The sequence below is a fragment of the Pseudopipra pipra genome, chromosome 9 (assembly GCF_036250125.1).
Source record: "Pseudopipra pipra isolate bDixPip1 chromosome 9, bDixPip1.hap1, whole genome shotgun sequence".
Classification (NCBI taxonomy): domain Eukaryota; kingdom Metazoa; phylum Chordata; class Aves; order Passeriformes; family Pipridae; genus Pseudopipra; species Pseudopipra pipra.
Window position 1 is genome coordinate 29,274,981 of NC_087557.1, and position 14,691 is coordinate 29,289,671.

Genomic DNA, 14,691 nt, shown 5'->3' on the forward strand with positions numbered 1-14,691 from the left:
AATTATTACTATTTTTAAATACATATTTAGCTGCCAGTCGGTAAATAATCAAGTATGTGCTAAACTGATTATGTGAAGCACCATTTAGCAAGCACCCAGAAAAAGAAAGAAACAAAATTCATCCAAACAATGCATACCTCAAGTTTGAGAAATATGAGGGGGTAAATTCTACAATAATGTATGAAGTTACTGGCTTAAAACATCGCTTTCTCCTATTTTCCAAAGCTTATAAATATTAAAAGCATCTCGGCAGACATGACCTTGACATGCAGCAATAAATATGTTTATTCAGCTACTTGTATCACTACCCACATACAGCAGTTCCTGCCTGTTTTGGGGTTAAATGGCAGCGATCATCCACCTTTTTAAAAAATTACTGACCTCTCTGTGATGGTTTGTAAACCCTTTCCAAACAAGTAATGCATATAAGTGTAAGTAAGGCACATTATCTATTTACCCTCCAGGATATGGAACCACCCTTAAAAGGAAGTGCTGATGTGAGTTTTAACTGCAAAGACAAAGCAATGGAGCTCAGACTCACTGCTGGCAGTTCCATGGTGGCAGATGACAGACAGGAGATCGTAAGTCACGATTTGAGCTGGACTGTCCTTCGCAAGGAAAGGCTGAAGATCGAGGCCTTCCAAGGGGAAGGACACGTGGGTCCCAATTTTTGTGGAAAACATAAGTTCATGTCTAAATCTTTTGAGGTGAATGCACAATATCTGTAAGAAGGATTGACAGATTCAGTCAAGAACTACACACGGTATTTGATATTAAATAACTGAACTGTGCATGCCATCTTTTCCTTTTATCATCCCAAGAATACTTTTCCCAGTGACCTGAAGCAACACGAGCTCTTGTGTTCCACAGATGATTTTTGTTGGTAATCAGTTGTGTCTACTAACACTGATCACAGAATCATAGAATCAACCAGGTTGGAAAAGCCCTCTGAGATCATCAAGTCCAGCCCTTGCTCCAACCCCGCTGTGGTTCCCAGCCCGTGGCACTGATGCCGCATCCAGTCTCACCTTAAACACTTCCAGGGATGGTGAATCCACCCCTCCAATGGCAGCCCATTCCAATGGCTGAGCACTCTCTGTAAAAAATTTCTTCCTGATATCCAACCTAAACCTCCCCTGGCACAGCTGCAGACCCAGCCCTCTTGTCTTGCTGATGGTTGCCTGGGAAAAGAGACCAACCCCCCCCGGCTCCCCCCTCCTGTCAGGGAGTTGCAGAGAGTGAGGAGGTCTCCCCTGAGCCTCCTCTTCTCCAGGCTGAACAGCCCCAGCTCCCTCAGCCTCTCCTCACAGCACTTGTGCTCCAGTCCCTTCCCCAGCCTCGTTGCCCTTCTCTGGACCTGCTCCAGCCCCTCCATGTCCTTCCTGAGCTGAGGGCCCAGAACTGGACACAGCACTCCAGGGGTGGCCTCACCAGCGCTGAGTCCAGGGCAAGAATCACTTCCCTGCTCCTGCTGCCACACTGTTCCTGAGCCAGGCCAGGATCCATCGGCCTTCTTGGCCACCTGGGCACACTCTGGCTCATGTTCAGCTCCCTGTCAGTCTGATGCAGCAGTGAACAACGTACCTTTTCTCCTCCTCAGTGCACATATTGCACAATCCTGTCATGAGGGACATTGATTCTTCCTGATTATTGCAGCCATCAACTCATACTTTGAAGTCTAAGACTGGATTACTTTTAAAACGTAAAGTGTTACTTCTAGAAAAGACTTCCAGTCTGGCTGTGGTGTTTAATTCTATGACCTACAGTATAAACAGTAGTATATATAATAATATAAATATAAATGTTGTTACTGTCTGAAAGCTGACAGTAACAATGCAGGGAAATCCCATTCCTATAACTCTACTTGTCATTTACAAGATTCATTTACTTACAGGGTGAATAATCAAATATTGCTCACATTCTTAAACAAATGCCAATATGAAGACAGGCTTTCATCAGCATTATAAACACAATTTACTGCACACAACTCATTAGCCTTAGCACATTCCTAATCATGCAGCAAAACTGCTTTAAAGTGCATATTGTAACTGTACCTCGGGAAATTTTTGCACTTTGCAGAATTTCACTCCATTTCTTAACCTAAGCAAAGGAGACAAAACAAAACAACCAACACTTAGTTCTGAAAACTTTTTAGTTTACTGTGCTAGATCAGGAAAAGTCTAAGCTGAATGTTACATCAGTAAACCCAAAATATTTCTGGAACACAGACTAGACATGGAGTAGCCAAGATGATACAAACAATGAGGCTTTAGAAGACAAGACAATCTGTACTGCTGAAAAATTCAAAGCAGCAAACACAGAGAATCAAGTCCCAAGCAGCTAACAGTTTCTCTTTGCATAAAGGAACTTTAAGTTCCATGAGAGCTGATTATTCAGCAAAAGAGAAAAAAAACGTACTAAGTTTATTTTTAGGATATTATCTACAGCAGATACAAGAAGGAATAACACTCCTGTACCACAGAGGGCTTCAAGAAGTCTTCAGACCACTTCTGTTTCTTGGTTCTTTCGTATTTAAAGACATAGTTTACTTACTTACTTTTAACACACCTTAGTGACTTACTGCATATCAGTGAAAACCTGCTAATATTAGAGAGGGCTAAAAGCTTTTATTTTATCAATCAAAACAAACTCAGATCTAAAATTGTAAGGGCATGAAAAAGAATTAAGCACATTTGGTTTGCAATGTGGGACAGTAAGTCAGCGCTTCCTGACCCCTGCACCTCAGTAATCTTAAATTTTTGACAGCCAGAAGATGAACAGTACTGTGACATAGCCAACAGAAATAAATGCCTCTGGACTAACAGAAACATGAAAGACCTCAATGTTAAAACAAAGGTAAAAGCCAACCTACTTTTTACACCTTCCACAGCTGTACATGTTATCACCTGCAAATATCAGGGAGAAGAAATTCAGCCATTATTCCCTAAATCCAAACAGTTATCTTTCAAGTGCATACATTTAAAAATTTCAAAGGAATTTATCTTTAGGTTGCATTCAATATTTAACAGTTGGAAGAGAGTTGACATAGCAACTACAAAGAAAGCTTCTTAGGTTTTATGTTTTCAACTAGGAAGCAGTACAGCATAATCTAAAGAGATGATGCTGTGTAATTTAGAAGGGAAATAATTTATTATGTCCAAATTAAGCTTATGAGAATGAATATTAATATAGTGGGGTTTGAAATTTTTATGAACCTTCAGTTTATACAGTTTCACTAAACCAAATTCAGATTTACTTGACATTTCTAAAGCAGCTTTCATGGGCATCTCTTATCTCAAATATTCAAGTGAGTGAGAAGCTTACCTTTTTGAAAGGAATGATCCCAAAAGAACAAGGAATGACTGTGTAACAGTCTAACAGGTGGCCTCTGCTTAATTGAATCAAGCTAAGAAGATATTAATCATCTTATTGGGATAGGAGGGGAAAAAAACCCCAGAAGAAACGTGTTGATGGAATGAACCTCTTACCCTTGAGCTCATCTCTGGCGAAAAAGGCAGCAAGACAATCTTGTAAGGTTACAACTGGACCCCAAAACCAGCTAGGAACACATGAGACAACAAACCTGAAACATCATTGACAGAAAAGAAAGAAAACCAACAAATGCTCTGCCAGAAGAGCAGAAACTAGAATTTCAAAGCAGACAGATAAAGGCAACAAGGTAAATATGATTTACCTTTTGAAATATTCCATAAAAAAGGCTATCCATCCCTGAGGGGCATAGGCTTCTCCACAGGACCCTGTCTTGACTAGAGATGTCTGATGACTTGCAGAATGGAGTTTAGCAAGATCTTCCTTACCTGGAATAGGCAAGGACAGATCCTGAAAGGTCTCCAGAGTTACAGACAGCTAAAAAAGAAAACAAATGAAACACAACAGAGTTAAGCTTGAAGAGAAACAGCAATTAAATTCAATTCTGTAAAGTTCACCAGTAGCTACTAAGTCACTGTATAACTGAAAATTCCACGGGGTAGCAAATGAATTATAAATAAGGAGATTAATAAGAATTCATTTTCTAAAAAAGAGGAAGCAAAAAATAACATTTTAGAATGAACCTGCACATTGTTCTCACTGAAATATTAAGTCATCATTATTTATCTTCCTTCCAGTCATACAAAGCACCATGATTTTTGCCTCAGGCTCCTGTTATACAAGCTTCAGAAAGCTTCAGTGCATTGTTTCCACACTATTTTACTTTGGCATTACCTTGACCTGATGTAACTGGGCTCACTGTGGCAGACCCAGCTGTGCTGTATTCCTGCTCCTGGGCTGCATTCACTGATCACATAATCCCAGAGGAGAACACCAAGCAAACTTTAGAAATTCTGATCTGTTTTTTTGAACTTGCTCATCAGATTATCATGAGGTCTCACTATCTTAGATCTCAAACAAGAGAGGCAGTAAAGGCATGCAACTCTATCAGGGTTAGGTTTAAACCTTATGCTGAGAAAGTTGTCCCCAAGGTAAGGATTTGGATATCCAACACTTGATACAACTGCTTTGGAACTGAAGTGGTCCACTAGACCTATTTAGATAACTGACTTCTTTTATATAACCACATGTGCTGTTCCAAGTAATTCTCTGAGCAAATAGTACAGAAAAAAAAAATCAACTTTTCCTATGTTGCACCACATCTTGCAGTAGAGGACAAGTTCAGAAAGCAACTAATGACTCATATCACCTGTAAAAGTGTCTTTACTTGGATTTTTTGAAAGACATGAAATTTGTTAGCCTCAGTCTACCTGATAAGACTGTTCCAGCAGTATGATTAGACTACTGTCTTATCTTTTGTTTGTGACAACAGGTACCTGGGAACTTATGACAGTAGCAGATATGGAGGATATTGGGATATTGAGAATATTATTAAAAACTAATCATACCTAAGTGAAGTTGAAGAGCAAGCCTCTTTCTCCATCCTTGCTATGAGCCAATTCTCAAAATGTTATTTTTCAGCTCTGACTAAATATCCAGCTCAATGAATACAAGCTATTCTAAGCACTAAGTACTGGTAGCAGCTACTACTACAATCTGAGTAAACAAGCATGAAACCACCTGATGTTCTGAGGGATCTGCCACAAAAGAATATAAAGTCACCAGAGAAGGACTGCATTCATACAGTGGTAAGTATTTGCATTGAGGGAAAAAAGAAATATATTGAAAGCTAGAAGTTTCTCTGCTTACTCACCCGATCACAAGTCAAGCACTGGACTGAGCTGATTATAGTGCCATCAAATATGTCAGAGATCACACTCCTGTACTTCTTGCGCTTCCTCCTTTTGGGGGATGACACCGTTGAAACTAGAAAGTGACCAAAATAAAATGCTGAAGGAAATCAAAGCACAGCAGATTCTGATTTCCTTCAGCTTCGTATTGTTACAAGTCACACATATTTTGGGTTAAATTAGGAGCCAAGGCCTGTTTACTATTTACTAAATATTTCTTAGAAATTACACGACCAGATCTCTGCCAGCACCAGTCAATACAGGCAGGTTCCTCAGGCAGTTTATGGGGAACAAACACCAGGAACTTTTGCCTCTGTAAGTAAAACTCAAACTGCCAGTCTTGAGATCTACAGCCTACTGCTACTGCTCATCTTGGCAGCAATCCCCCAAGGTATAAAGTTAAAAATTCTACCTGACACTAAATTCCATCAGAACCTCCCAGGAAGTTTTAACCACGTTGGGCTGAAGAGCTCACACACAAGGTTATTGTATCACAACACTAACCCCAGTGAGGTGGAGCAGACTAAATGCACCTCTAGAATCCAGCCTAACACCAGTTTATTAAAAACCCTGAAGTCTCTCAGCCTCTCCTTGTGCATGACAGGCTCCAGTCACCTCGTACCTCTTCTGACAGACTTGCTTTAGTTTGTCTAAAACCCTCCTGTAATGGTGAAGCCAAAACTGGAGACAGTAGTACAGATGCAGTGTCAAAACTGCTGAACAAATGAACCTTGAAACAACAGGATGTCAATGATTTAAGTCCATTAAACCACTGCCATTCAACACCAAATTAAAGCATTAAAAGGATAACATGAACATGTTCAGAACTTATCCTGGACAGCCTGGTGAATGAAAGAGGATCACAATATTCAAGTTGCATGAGTTTTTGGTTTGGGTTTGGTGCAATGCCAAATGCAAAAGAATTGCAAATTCCAAAATATGAGCTTTTCTTGAAGTAATCTACTGTTAGACAAATAAGGGAAAAAATAATAATATATTGTTCCTTGTACCCCAAAGCAGCACTGGCTGGTATCTAAAGGCAGTAAAAGTCTAAATATTCTAGCTGCTGATAAACACACTGTCCTGTGGGGAGTGCCAGAAGAAATAGTCTGCACTGCAGGGATGCTATCAACCACAGAACAGCCAGCATGTACAGCTGCACACAGCTCCTTAAACCTCAACACACTGAAATGCTGATTTACTGAACTGCTGCTGCAGAACCAACTGCTTGTTCTCTGAAAGGCATTACTTTTCTGGGGGTACTACCTTCTTACACGTTTCTCCTCTCTCCAAACCAGTGCAATTGAGAAAATTGTCTAAAAATGTTATTCCATCCTCCCAAAACAGAGGTAAATAGTATTCATGCTTCAAGACAATCAGAACATTACAGAAATACAGGGAGTGATCTTATATGTCCAGCTTACATAATGCTCTCTTCTCTCCCCACTAGAAATAGGGCATAGAAAACCCCTGCATTGTTACACAAGACCTAAGAAACACGATGAAAACTGTAATGCAGAATAACTCAGCTCCAGGTGGGAGAAAATAAAGGGCCTGTACCTTTTTTGTGGACTGGTGCCAGCGAAGAGCACGATGAGAATGATTTTGGAGGACTGTTTGACAAGCGTGAGTTCATCCCTTCAACTGATGATGGGCTTTGGGCTGCAGACATGTCATTCATGTGGACATCATTGATGTATTCTGCAAGTAATATTTCCATTATTGCATAAATGCTACCAGAAAAATGACTGCAGAATGAACAGACACAATGATCATGTAACTAATTAAACCAGAGTGTCAGGTCACTGGCTATTTAGGAACACAGCACCATTTCAGTTCCTCTTAAGTTAAGAACAAAACCAAAAAAACCCACTCTTCTGGACTATCTGTCCAGTACAAATTGTTGGCTTTTCAAGGGAATTAAAAATCGAATTCACAACACCTGAACTGAAAAAATAAAGAAGGTACATTGTTTACAATAACATCACCTCCCCTATTTGAACTATACCTCTAATATATTCTCTCACTCACTTCCACTTACACAGATATCCTGGCTAAGAACTGGACTACTTCAATGGCACATTAGCAATGCATTACCTGAGAATCTGCTGTGGATCTGCACTTTGACAGTTCCTTGATTATTTAAGAATTCAGTGGTCTCTGAAGCAGTGTTTGAGTCTTTTTCCAAGTCTTCCATAGAATTTGCTCTTTTAAGCTTGTTGCTGGATATTTTTTCTTTCTGCCAGTCTTTGGATGTGACTGAGTTGTTATCATCATCCTGAATCAACATGGTTGTTTCTGCAGGATCCTCTAACACAGGTTTGAAAATGGTGTCGTTTTCTGTTTTCTCACAGTTTCCACAGGATTCACAGGGCTGGAAGCTCAGGTCTGACTGGCTCTTGTCTTCTTCCATACTCTCTTCAACACTCATGGGCTGGGCATCTTCCAGTTCCACAACTGGCTCTTTAAGTTCCTCATGAAGCAAATCCATCAGGCAACGCAAAAATTCCTGTGCATCCTGCAATTTGAAACAAGTTTTACCACCTTACTGCATTTCACTTGGAAGATATTAAAGTAACTATCAGGAAAAGATACACATAACTAAAATGAACCAAATACATAACTAAACTACAGGTGGCTGTTAAAGAAGAAAAACCTAAATTCCTCTGTCTTGTGTCTAATGTTGAAAACAAATTTCATTTCCAGACCACTCATGTCTCCTGCATCCATTTCTTGCATGTTACAAGTAATCTCATCATACAAGTTTCACTCCAGAACATTTCAATCCAGCAAAAATACCACCACAGCTCCCTGGAATGATCAACATAACTCCAGCAACTCCCAAGAGTCTGGTCAGACTCCAGCTTTGCTCGTAATAGAACATTTTAAGGAGCAATTTTTCAATCTTCTGCAGCATCTTCAGCAAAGCAAACAGAGCTTTGTTTTCCCTGGGCATGAAGCACCTGATTAAAAAGCTCTGTGATGTTGCTTAGCCTGTCTTTCCAATTGCATCACGCTGCCAACAAGATTTTAATTCTTCTTCTGAAGCCTCAACAAGATTCCCCAACTGCAAGTGTTTCTACAAAGAGCTGTCAAGTGTTACAACAAGTCTAATCTGTGTTTGGAAACATCTTAAAATTTCATTAATCCACGCAGCTGCCTGGTCCTGGGCAAGAGAATATCTCATAAAGCATGTGAGAAAACAATGGGCTCTTCTTGGCAACTACTACTGCTTCTATTTTCTTCTGGTCTCTTTCCTGTATTCTGGTTGTTCATAATACTCATTTTTGCTGCTCAACATTCCCATCCATCACAGTAATTACTTATTAAGCTCACAACTGCTAATAACAAAACATTCTTTTTCTTAAATATTACGACTCTCAGACTTGAGTTTGGGGTCTGGGTAATAAAAAAAAACACCTATATGCCTGCTTTGCTGGCAATCCTTTTACAAAAGAATATATATATGTATAATAATATATATAATTCCTTTTTCTCTCTGAAGATTGGACATTGACTTTACATCTACATGCAGCATTTGAACATTAAAACACGTGTTCTAATCCTCCACTCCACAAATATGAAGCACAGCAACTGAAACAGCAAAATTCCTTTTAATAAATACAGGCTCCTGGAAGACACTACTAAGCTTTTGTAATTACAGGGTTGAAATTTTTCATCTGACCCAAAAGCTTTTAATGAAGTGCTGCAAACTGTATGAATGCAGCAAGATAATGTATGAAGGCTCAACTGAAGAATGCCTTTGCAATACAATAATCCATGTGTATTTAACAAGTTCCCAAAACACACAATGGTGGGGTTTTTTTCCCAAAGACACTAAATGAAAATTGCATACTGAATATTTAATTTTTTAAAAAAATATCACTGGTAGATAAATTTAAAAATAATCTGTTATTTTTGAACACCTTTATCTTATTTTCTGGGACTGCTCAAATATCAGCAGCGTTATTTCCCACAAAGGTAAGGTTTCTATGTTACTACTTTAATTTTCCTGAAATAAAGGAAAAGAAGTTGTTCTGAGAAGTTGAAGCCTTTTGAGAATTTGATATAAACAAACATAAAACCTGACTTAACTGTTGATTGTTCCATTTCAGAGGATCTGCATTTGAAGCATATCAACTAAAATTGACACTGCATATTCTTTAAACAAATACAGAAGTATGGTATCTTCAGCATTAGATTTCTGCCTAAGCTTAGGTAGATTTAAAAGACATCAGACAGTTTTACCTGTTGGGAGTAGCCTCGAAACATTGGATTAACAGTTTTAATTCCTTGAAATAAACCAGTAGGAACAACAGATCCGGGCCTAAAATAAAGTTTTAAATATATAAACGTTAAAAAGCAAGCATTTCAGTGGAATTTTCTATCTTTATTTGAATCATAATTTTACCTGCAACTGAACACCAACTTAATATTAACCAAATTTAATATTGGTATTGAATTATTAACTGGTATTGAATTATTAACTGACATAATTTTTAAAAAATCTGTCATCCAACAGAAACTTTATCAGGCCTTTTATGCCACATTTCTTACCAGAGAATCAGATGACAAATCAGACATATTCTTGGCACTATGCACAGTTACTGTTTCTCTACCTTTGTATTTATATTTTGAAGCATTTTCTTAGACAGAAATTCCGTATAAAGAAGGAAGGGAAATAGATAAAACATTAATGCAGGATGAAGGACACAGAGAGGATAAAGTAGTTCAACATTTTAGGTGCGTTTCTAGCAGATATAAACACTTTTAATGGTTTAATGCTTTAATCTATTTCTTGTCAGATCTTCCTTGATAAAATTTATAGCAATTATTTGTCCTCTCTTTGGTAGACAGGGAAAAGAACAGCTTATAAGGAGTGTTTGAATGCTGCCCCTTAGTCTTCCCTTCCTTATTTAAGAGAAATTCTGTGATAGACACAACATAAAAATGAGGAACTTAGGACAGATCAATGCATCCTTCATGACTCTGGAGTCCATTTATTATTATTTCATTACCAAAATGATGGAATACCTGCTTTTGTGCCAGAGTTCTGTCATCAGCTTGAGGTAACTTTTACAAATTGCTGGTTTTTTATCTGTCCTGGCTAAGCCTCCACAGTCAAGAAAAAAGTGTGTCAAAGGTGGGCTGAATAAAAAGAAAAAAACCAGTGAATTCTTTTAATGTTGTTAAAATACAAGAGGAAATCCCCATTTCATGCAGAATTATAACATAAAAAGAATAATACTTTATGTCATTGAATAATTCCATTTCCTACATCCTTAAAGGCTGCAACCAAACATTTCCATCTTGAGAAAATGCACACATAAGCAAATATGAAATTGCATTTACAATCATTTTCCATACCAGTTGGAAAGAGCTTGTAAAGCTGCATTCATGTAACAAGTGTTTCCAATATTTTTTAATCCTGTTAGACCTGAAAAGCAGAATGAATATACTCAGCAAGTCTGTTAATCCAACACACAACATATTAAGGAAAATACTTCCTAGAAAACACATACTAATCAAAATACTCATGTAACACTTGGGATGCTGATTATAATGCAGAATTGTAACTAAAAGAAACATTCCTAAAGGAATGCCAACCTAACTAGAAGCAGTAATTGTGTTTTGATTTTGGTTGACCAAAGCACTTCAGACAGGTAGACTGTATTTCATCTGACTGACTTTTGGTGATTTATGACACCTGCAGATTTTAATTTAAAATACGTTTATCAATATTTAAGTTTCACTGCACAATTTATCTGTTCAGTTAAACTTTTGCTATGCTGCCAATGTAATCACATTACCTAAAGCTTCTCAAAGACTTTATTCTTCTGTCCCAAGTTCATGCTAATAGTCAGATTATGTTAAACATTCAAAACCTGCTCAGTGATGTGATTACCCCAGAATCAAAATTATAATTACCTGCCATTACTCCTTTTCTATTCCAATTATATACCTTTAAGATTAACATATATGCTTTCTGTGATTATGAATTATGCTATTCATGGCTACTAAAGTGTTACATTAATGAAGTAATCAATGTCAAAATTAAATAGCTTTGGTATGAGGAAACAGTAACATTTCTAAGCAAAACATCAGTAAGAGTGGAAACACTCAACAATAAACACTGAGGGCTCTATGCAGTTCTTCAAGTACAGGAACAACCCCAGTTGTTTTATTAGACCGTGGCAGAAAAATAAAACTTACTAAGAAAATCTTTCTATATCTGAAAACCAGTTTGGTTACTTCACTTACACTTTCTAAAACACAGAACCTAAAAACTGAGTTTTAAAATTTCTTTCCACCTGTCTATATGGAAATATAGTCCTGCTTCCTGTACCTGAAACTTCATTCTGCCCTTCCAATTTCTGCCACAAAAAGGACAATCATTTTGACTAAAACTGGAAAACAAGAACAGTCATGGGATTTTAACTTTTTAAAAATTTTATTTCTTTTTTTTTTTAACAGCAGCAGATGTACCAGGAAGATATTCTCACTGCGTTTTTCCAGCCTGTAATATTGCAAGGCAAGTTTTCAAATGGACTTCTTTTCCTGTGAAGATACTGTTTGCTCCACCAAAAGCATTTCAGAAGAAATTTTCAGAACAAAGTTAAAATAGGGCTAGAGAAGTTCCTTCCTTTCAATTTGATAAATGTCCTAACATAGACACATCGTTATTACTGGGAACTTTAATACAATTGTACTTGCACATTATTCTACTTGTACAGTATTCTACTTGTACAGTATTCTACTTGTACAGTATTCTACTTGTACAGTATTCTACTTGTACAGTATTCTACTTGTACAGTATTCTACTTGTACAGTATTCCTACAAAGTTATATTCCCCAAAATATTAACAGGACAAGCTACAGAGCTATACAAATACACCCATGGGTTGGAGAAGCTAACTAGGAATAAAGCACATGGCTTAATGATTGAAGGGCAGATGGCTAATTAGTGGGGTGGTGACACATCCAGAAGGACCGTGCCAGACACCAGAAGGGCCAAGGCAGGTTGTGTGACCAATGCCAGCAGAATTAGGAGAGGGAAAGCTGGGGGTGGGTGAGCCAAGGAGAAACCAGACCCATCACTGGGGTTTAACCACAGCCAGAAGCTCACCCCCACAGTGGCTCACTCAGCCCCTCATGGGGGCACAGGGGAGGGTTGGAAGAGTAAAAGTGAGAGAGCTCATGGGTTGAGACAAAGACAGTTCAATAGGGACAGCAAGAGCTGTCCATGGAAGCAGAATGGAACAAGGGATGCATTTAGCACTCCCCATGGGCAGGCAGGGGCTCAGCTGCCCCAGGAAAGCAGGGCTCCATCCCCAGTAGTGGTGACTTGGGAAGACAAGCACTCTAACTCTTAAAGTCCCACTCTTCCCTCCTTCTTCCCCCAGGATATGGTCTGGAATATCCCTGTGGTCACTCAGAGCTGTCCCAGCTCACTGTGCACCCCCAGCCCTGTGCTGTGAGAAGCAGGAAAGGCCCTGACTGAGTGCAAGCCCCACTTGTCCTGAAACATCCCCTTATTATCAACACTGTTTCCAGCACAAATCCAAAACACAGGCCCAGAGCAGCTACTGGTAAGAAAATTAACTCTTGCCCAGCTAAAACCACCAAACCCAAAGACATGCATAAATTAGAATAAGTCTTTTATCAACACTGGCATCTCAAAAACAACAGCTCAACAATGTGCTGGCCAGATTTTTCTGAGAAAATGGTGCTTAGAAATATTTTCTTTGCCATCAAACACATATATCCTTTTTAGAGTGATCACTAAGAATTTGAGACTTCTAAGAAATAATAATTACTGTGTTCTCTTAAGAAATGAGAAATTAAGACTTCGCTGTTTGGGATTTCATCACTCTCATTTTCATCTTTACACTAGTTTAATATTAGGGTGGGGTGACCTTTGATATCATGAAGTTTGGCAGTGCACTAAATCAATTATGTACAGGAAAAACAAATAACCCAAGCCCCATACTGGGATACTACGGGCTAGGATACTAAAAGGGTTACTCAAAATGCAGGAAAGCATCAAATCAGGAACCTTTTAGGGCAGGTGAAAACATTAGAATTGATTTTATAAAAACCTACTTTCACCAGAGTGGCTAGAATACAACTAACTCAACCAGGACTCCAACAGGTTTTCTTGGTTTTGTAGCTGCTTGCATGGGTGCACATTTATCAGCACAGCCTCTGTTCTGAGGGTAAGGAAAGACTGCTGCAAGAAAGGTGAAACTAAAAATAGAGATCTTAGTTGGAGCAGAAGAGGAAATAGTTCCACTTAAAACAGAACTAGTAAATAGCTGGAGAACAGACCTGGAGACATACACATGCAATAAAGGGCTGGATTTTGCTTTTATTACCTCTAGTCTTCAATTCATCCTCTTCCACTTCTATATCTAAGTCATCAAATACAGCTGCTAGTGGAATCTTCAGTGTGGGATTACTAGGTATTTTAAAATCCTTATAAGGAGAAAAAGAAAAAAAAAAGTATTTTTACTTGTATTTATCACTTTTCCTCTTAATTAAGCTTCTGTATAATTTTACCAACAAATCTAGAAATTGTGTGAATGCATTTTGAAATCTCACTGCACATGAAGGGACAACACCAGGATTCCACAGATACCCTGAGAAAGTTTACTAAGAAACCCTCCAGGTTTTTGTTTTCAGATCAACGCTGCAATATTTTATAATAAAAGCTGAAGAATCAAAAAACAAAGCCAGGGATTTCATTTCTTTCCCTCAGATAAAAAAACTAAGCCAGCACCAAAGAGCTAACACAGGAGCCATCACACAAAAGTCAGTGCAGGGGTTTTTGATGTGCCACCAGATGGCTCACTGCAGTTAATGAAGGCAAATTAAACTCTGGGAAGAAAAATGTACAAATAGAGAAACAAAGCTTTAGGCAGGCAGGCGTTTATTGCATGACAAGCTCTTTTTGTAAGTACATAAATAAAAAACCCTAACCAAAATGTTTGACAGACTTTGTGAGTTCTACTTATTTTTCTGTGTATTATTCCCATTTCCTTGGAAGATTAAAGCAGGTTAATAGAACAGAAGTTCAGAAGCTGGAACTCAGCTTCATTCCAAGTGACCAGACAACGGAAATTTAAAAAAATTCCAATGGCTCTATTCCAGCTGAGCTGCTGGCATTTTATGAGAAAATGGTCAGATTATGTTCATATTAAACACTAAACTTTGAAGTGAAAATATTAAAGGATATTTCCTTTTACATACACTGAAAAACTGCCCATCTTTCTGCCCAACCTGTGCATCGTGGTCTCTTTTCTACTGCTCTGTGTCTCAAGCAAAACACATTTAGAAATATTGTACTTCTACTTGTGATCATTTTAGCCAAGTTACCTGTCATTTCATGTGACTACATTAAATATGCAATAAAGAAATAACACTTTTTTTTAAGACACATGCAAGAAATTGC

The 14,691-nt window shown here is 38.2% G+C and overlaps 1 protein-coding gene across 4 annotated transcripts in view; it reads right to left on the bottom strand.

Moving 5' to 3' along the window:
• Positions 1–14,691, bottom strand: part of USP33 (ubiquitin specific peptidase 33) — a 34,306-nt gene that overhangs the window by 9,369 nt on the left and 10,246 nt on the right. For 2 of the 4 annotated variants that reach the window (XM_064665523.1, XM_064665524.1), the window contains exons 6-17: positions 13,616–13,715; positions 10,608–10,677; positions 10,275–10,388; positions 9,489–9,567; positions 7,338–7,758; positions 6,801–6,941; positions 5,204–5,316; positions 3,695–3,867; positions 3,489–3,592; positions 2,873–2,906; positions 2,055–2,100; positions 542–722 (exon numbers count right to left, since the gene is read on the bottom strand). In XM_064665523.1, the coding sequence (XP_064521593.1) occupies positions 542–722; positions 2,055–2,100; positions 2,873–2,906; positions 3,489–3,592; positions 3,695–3,867; positions 5,204–5,316; positions 6,801–6,941; positions 7,338–7,758; positions 9,489–9,567; positions 10,275–10,388; positions 10,608–10,677; positions 13,616–13,715 (1,576 nt within the window). The remainder of the gene's footprint in view (positions 1–541; positions 723–2,054; positions 2,101–2,872; positions 2,907–3,488; positions 3,593–3,694; positions 3,868–5,203; positions 5,317–6,800; positions 6,942–7,337; positions 7,759–9,488; positions 9,568–10,274; positions 10,389–10,607; positions 10,678–13,615; positions 13,716–14,691) is intronic. The other 2 variants (XM_064665526.1, XM_064665525.1) reach the window with 2 other exon arrangements.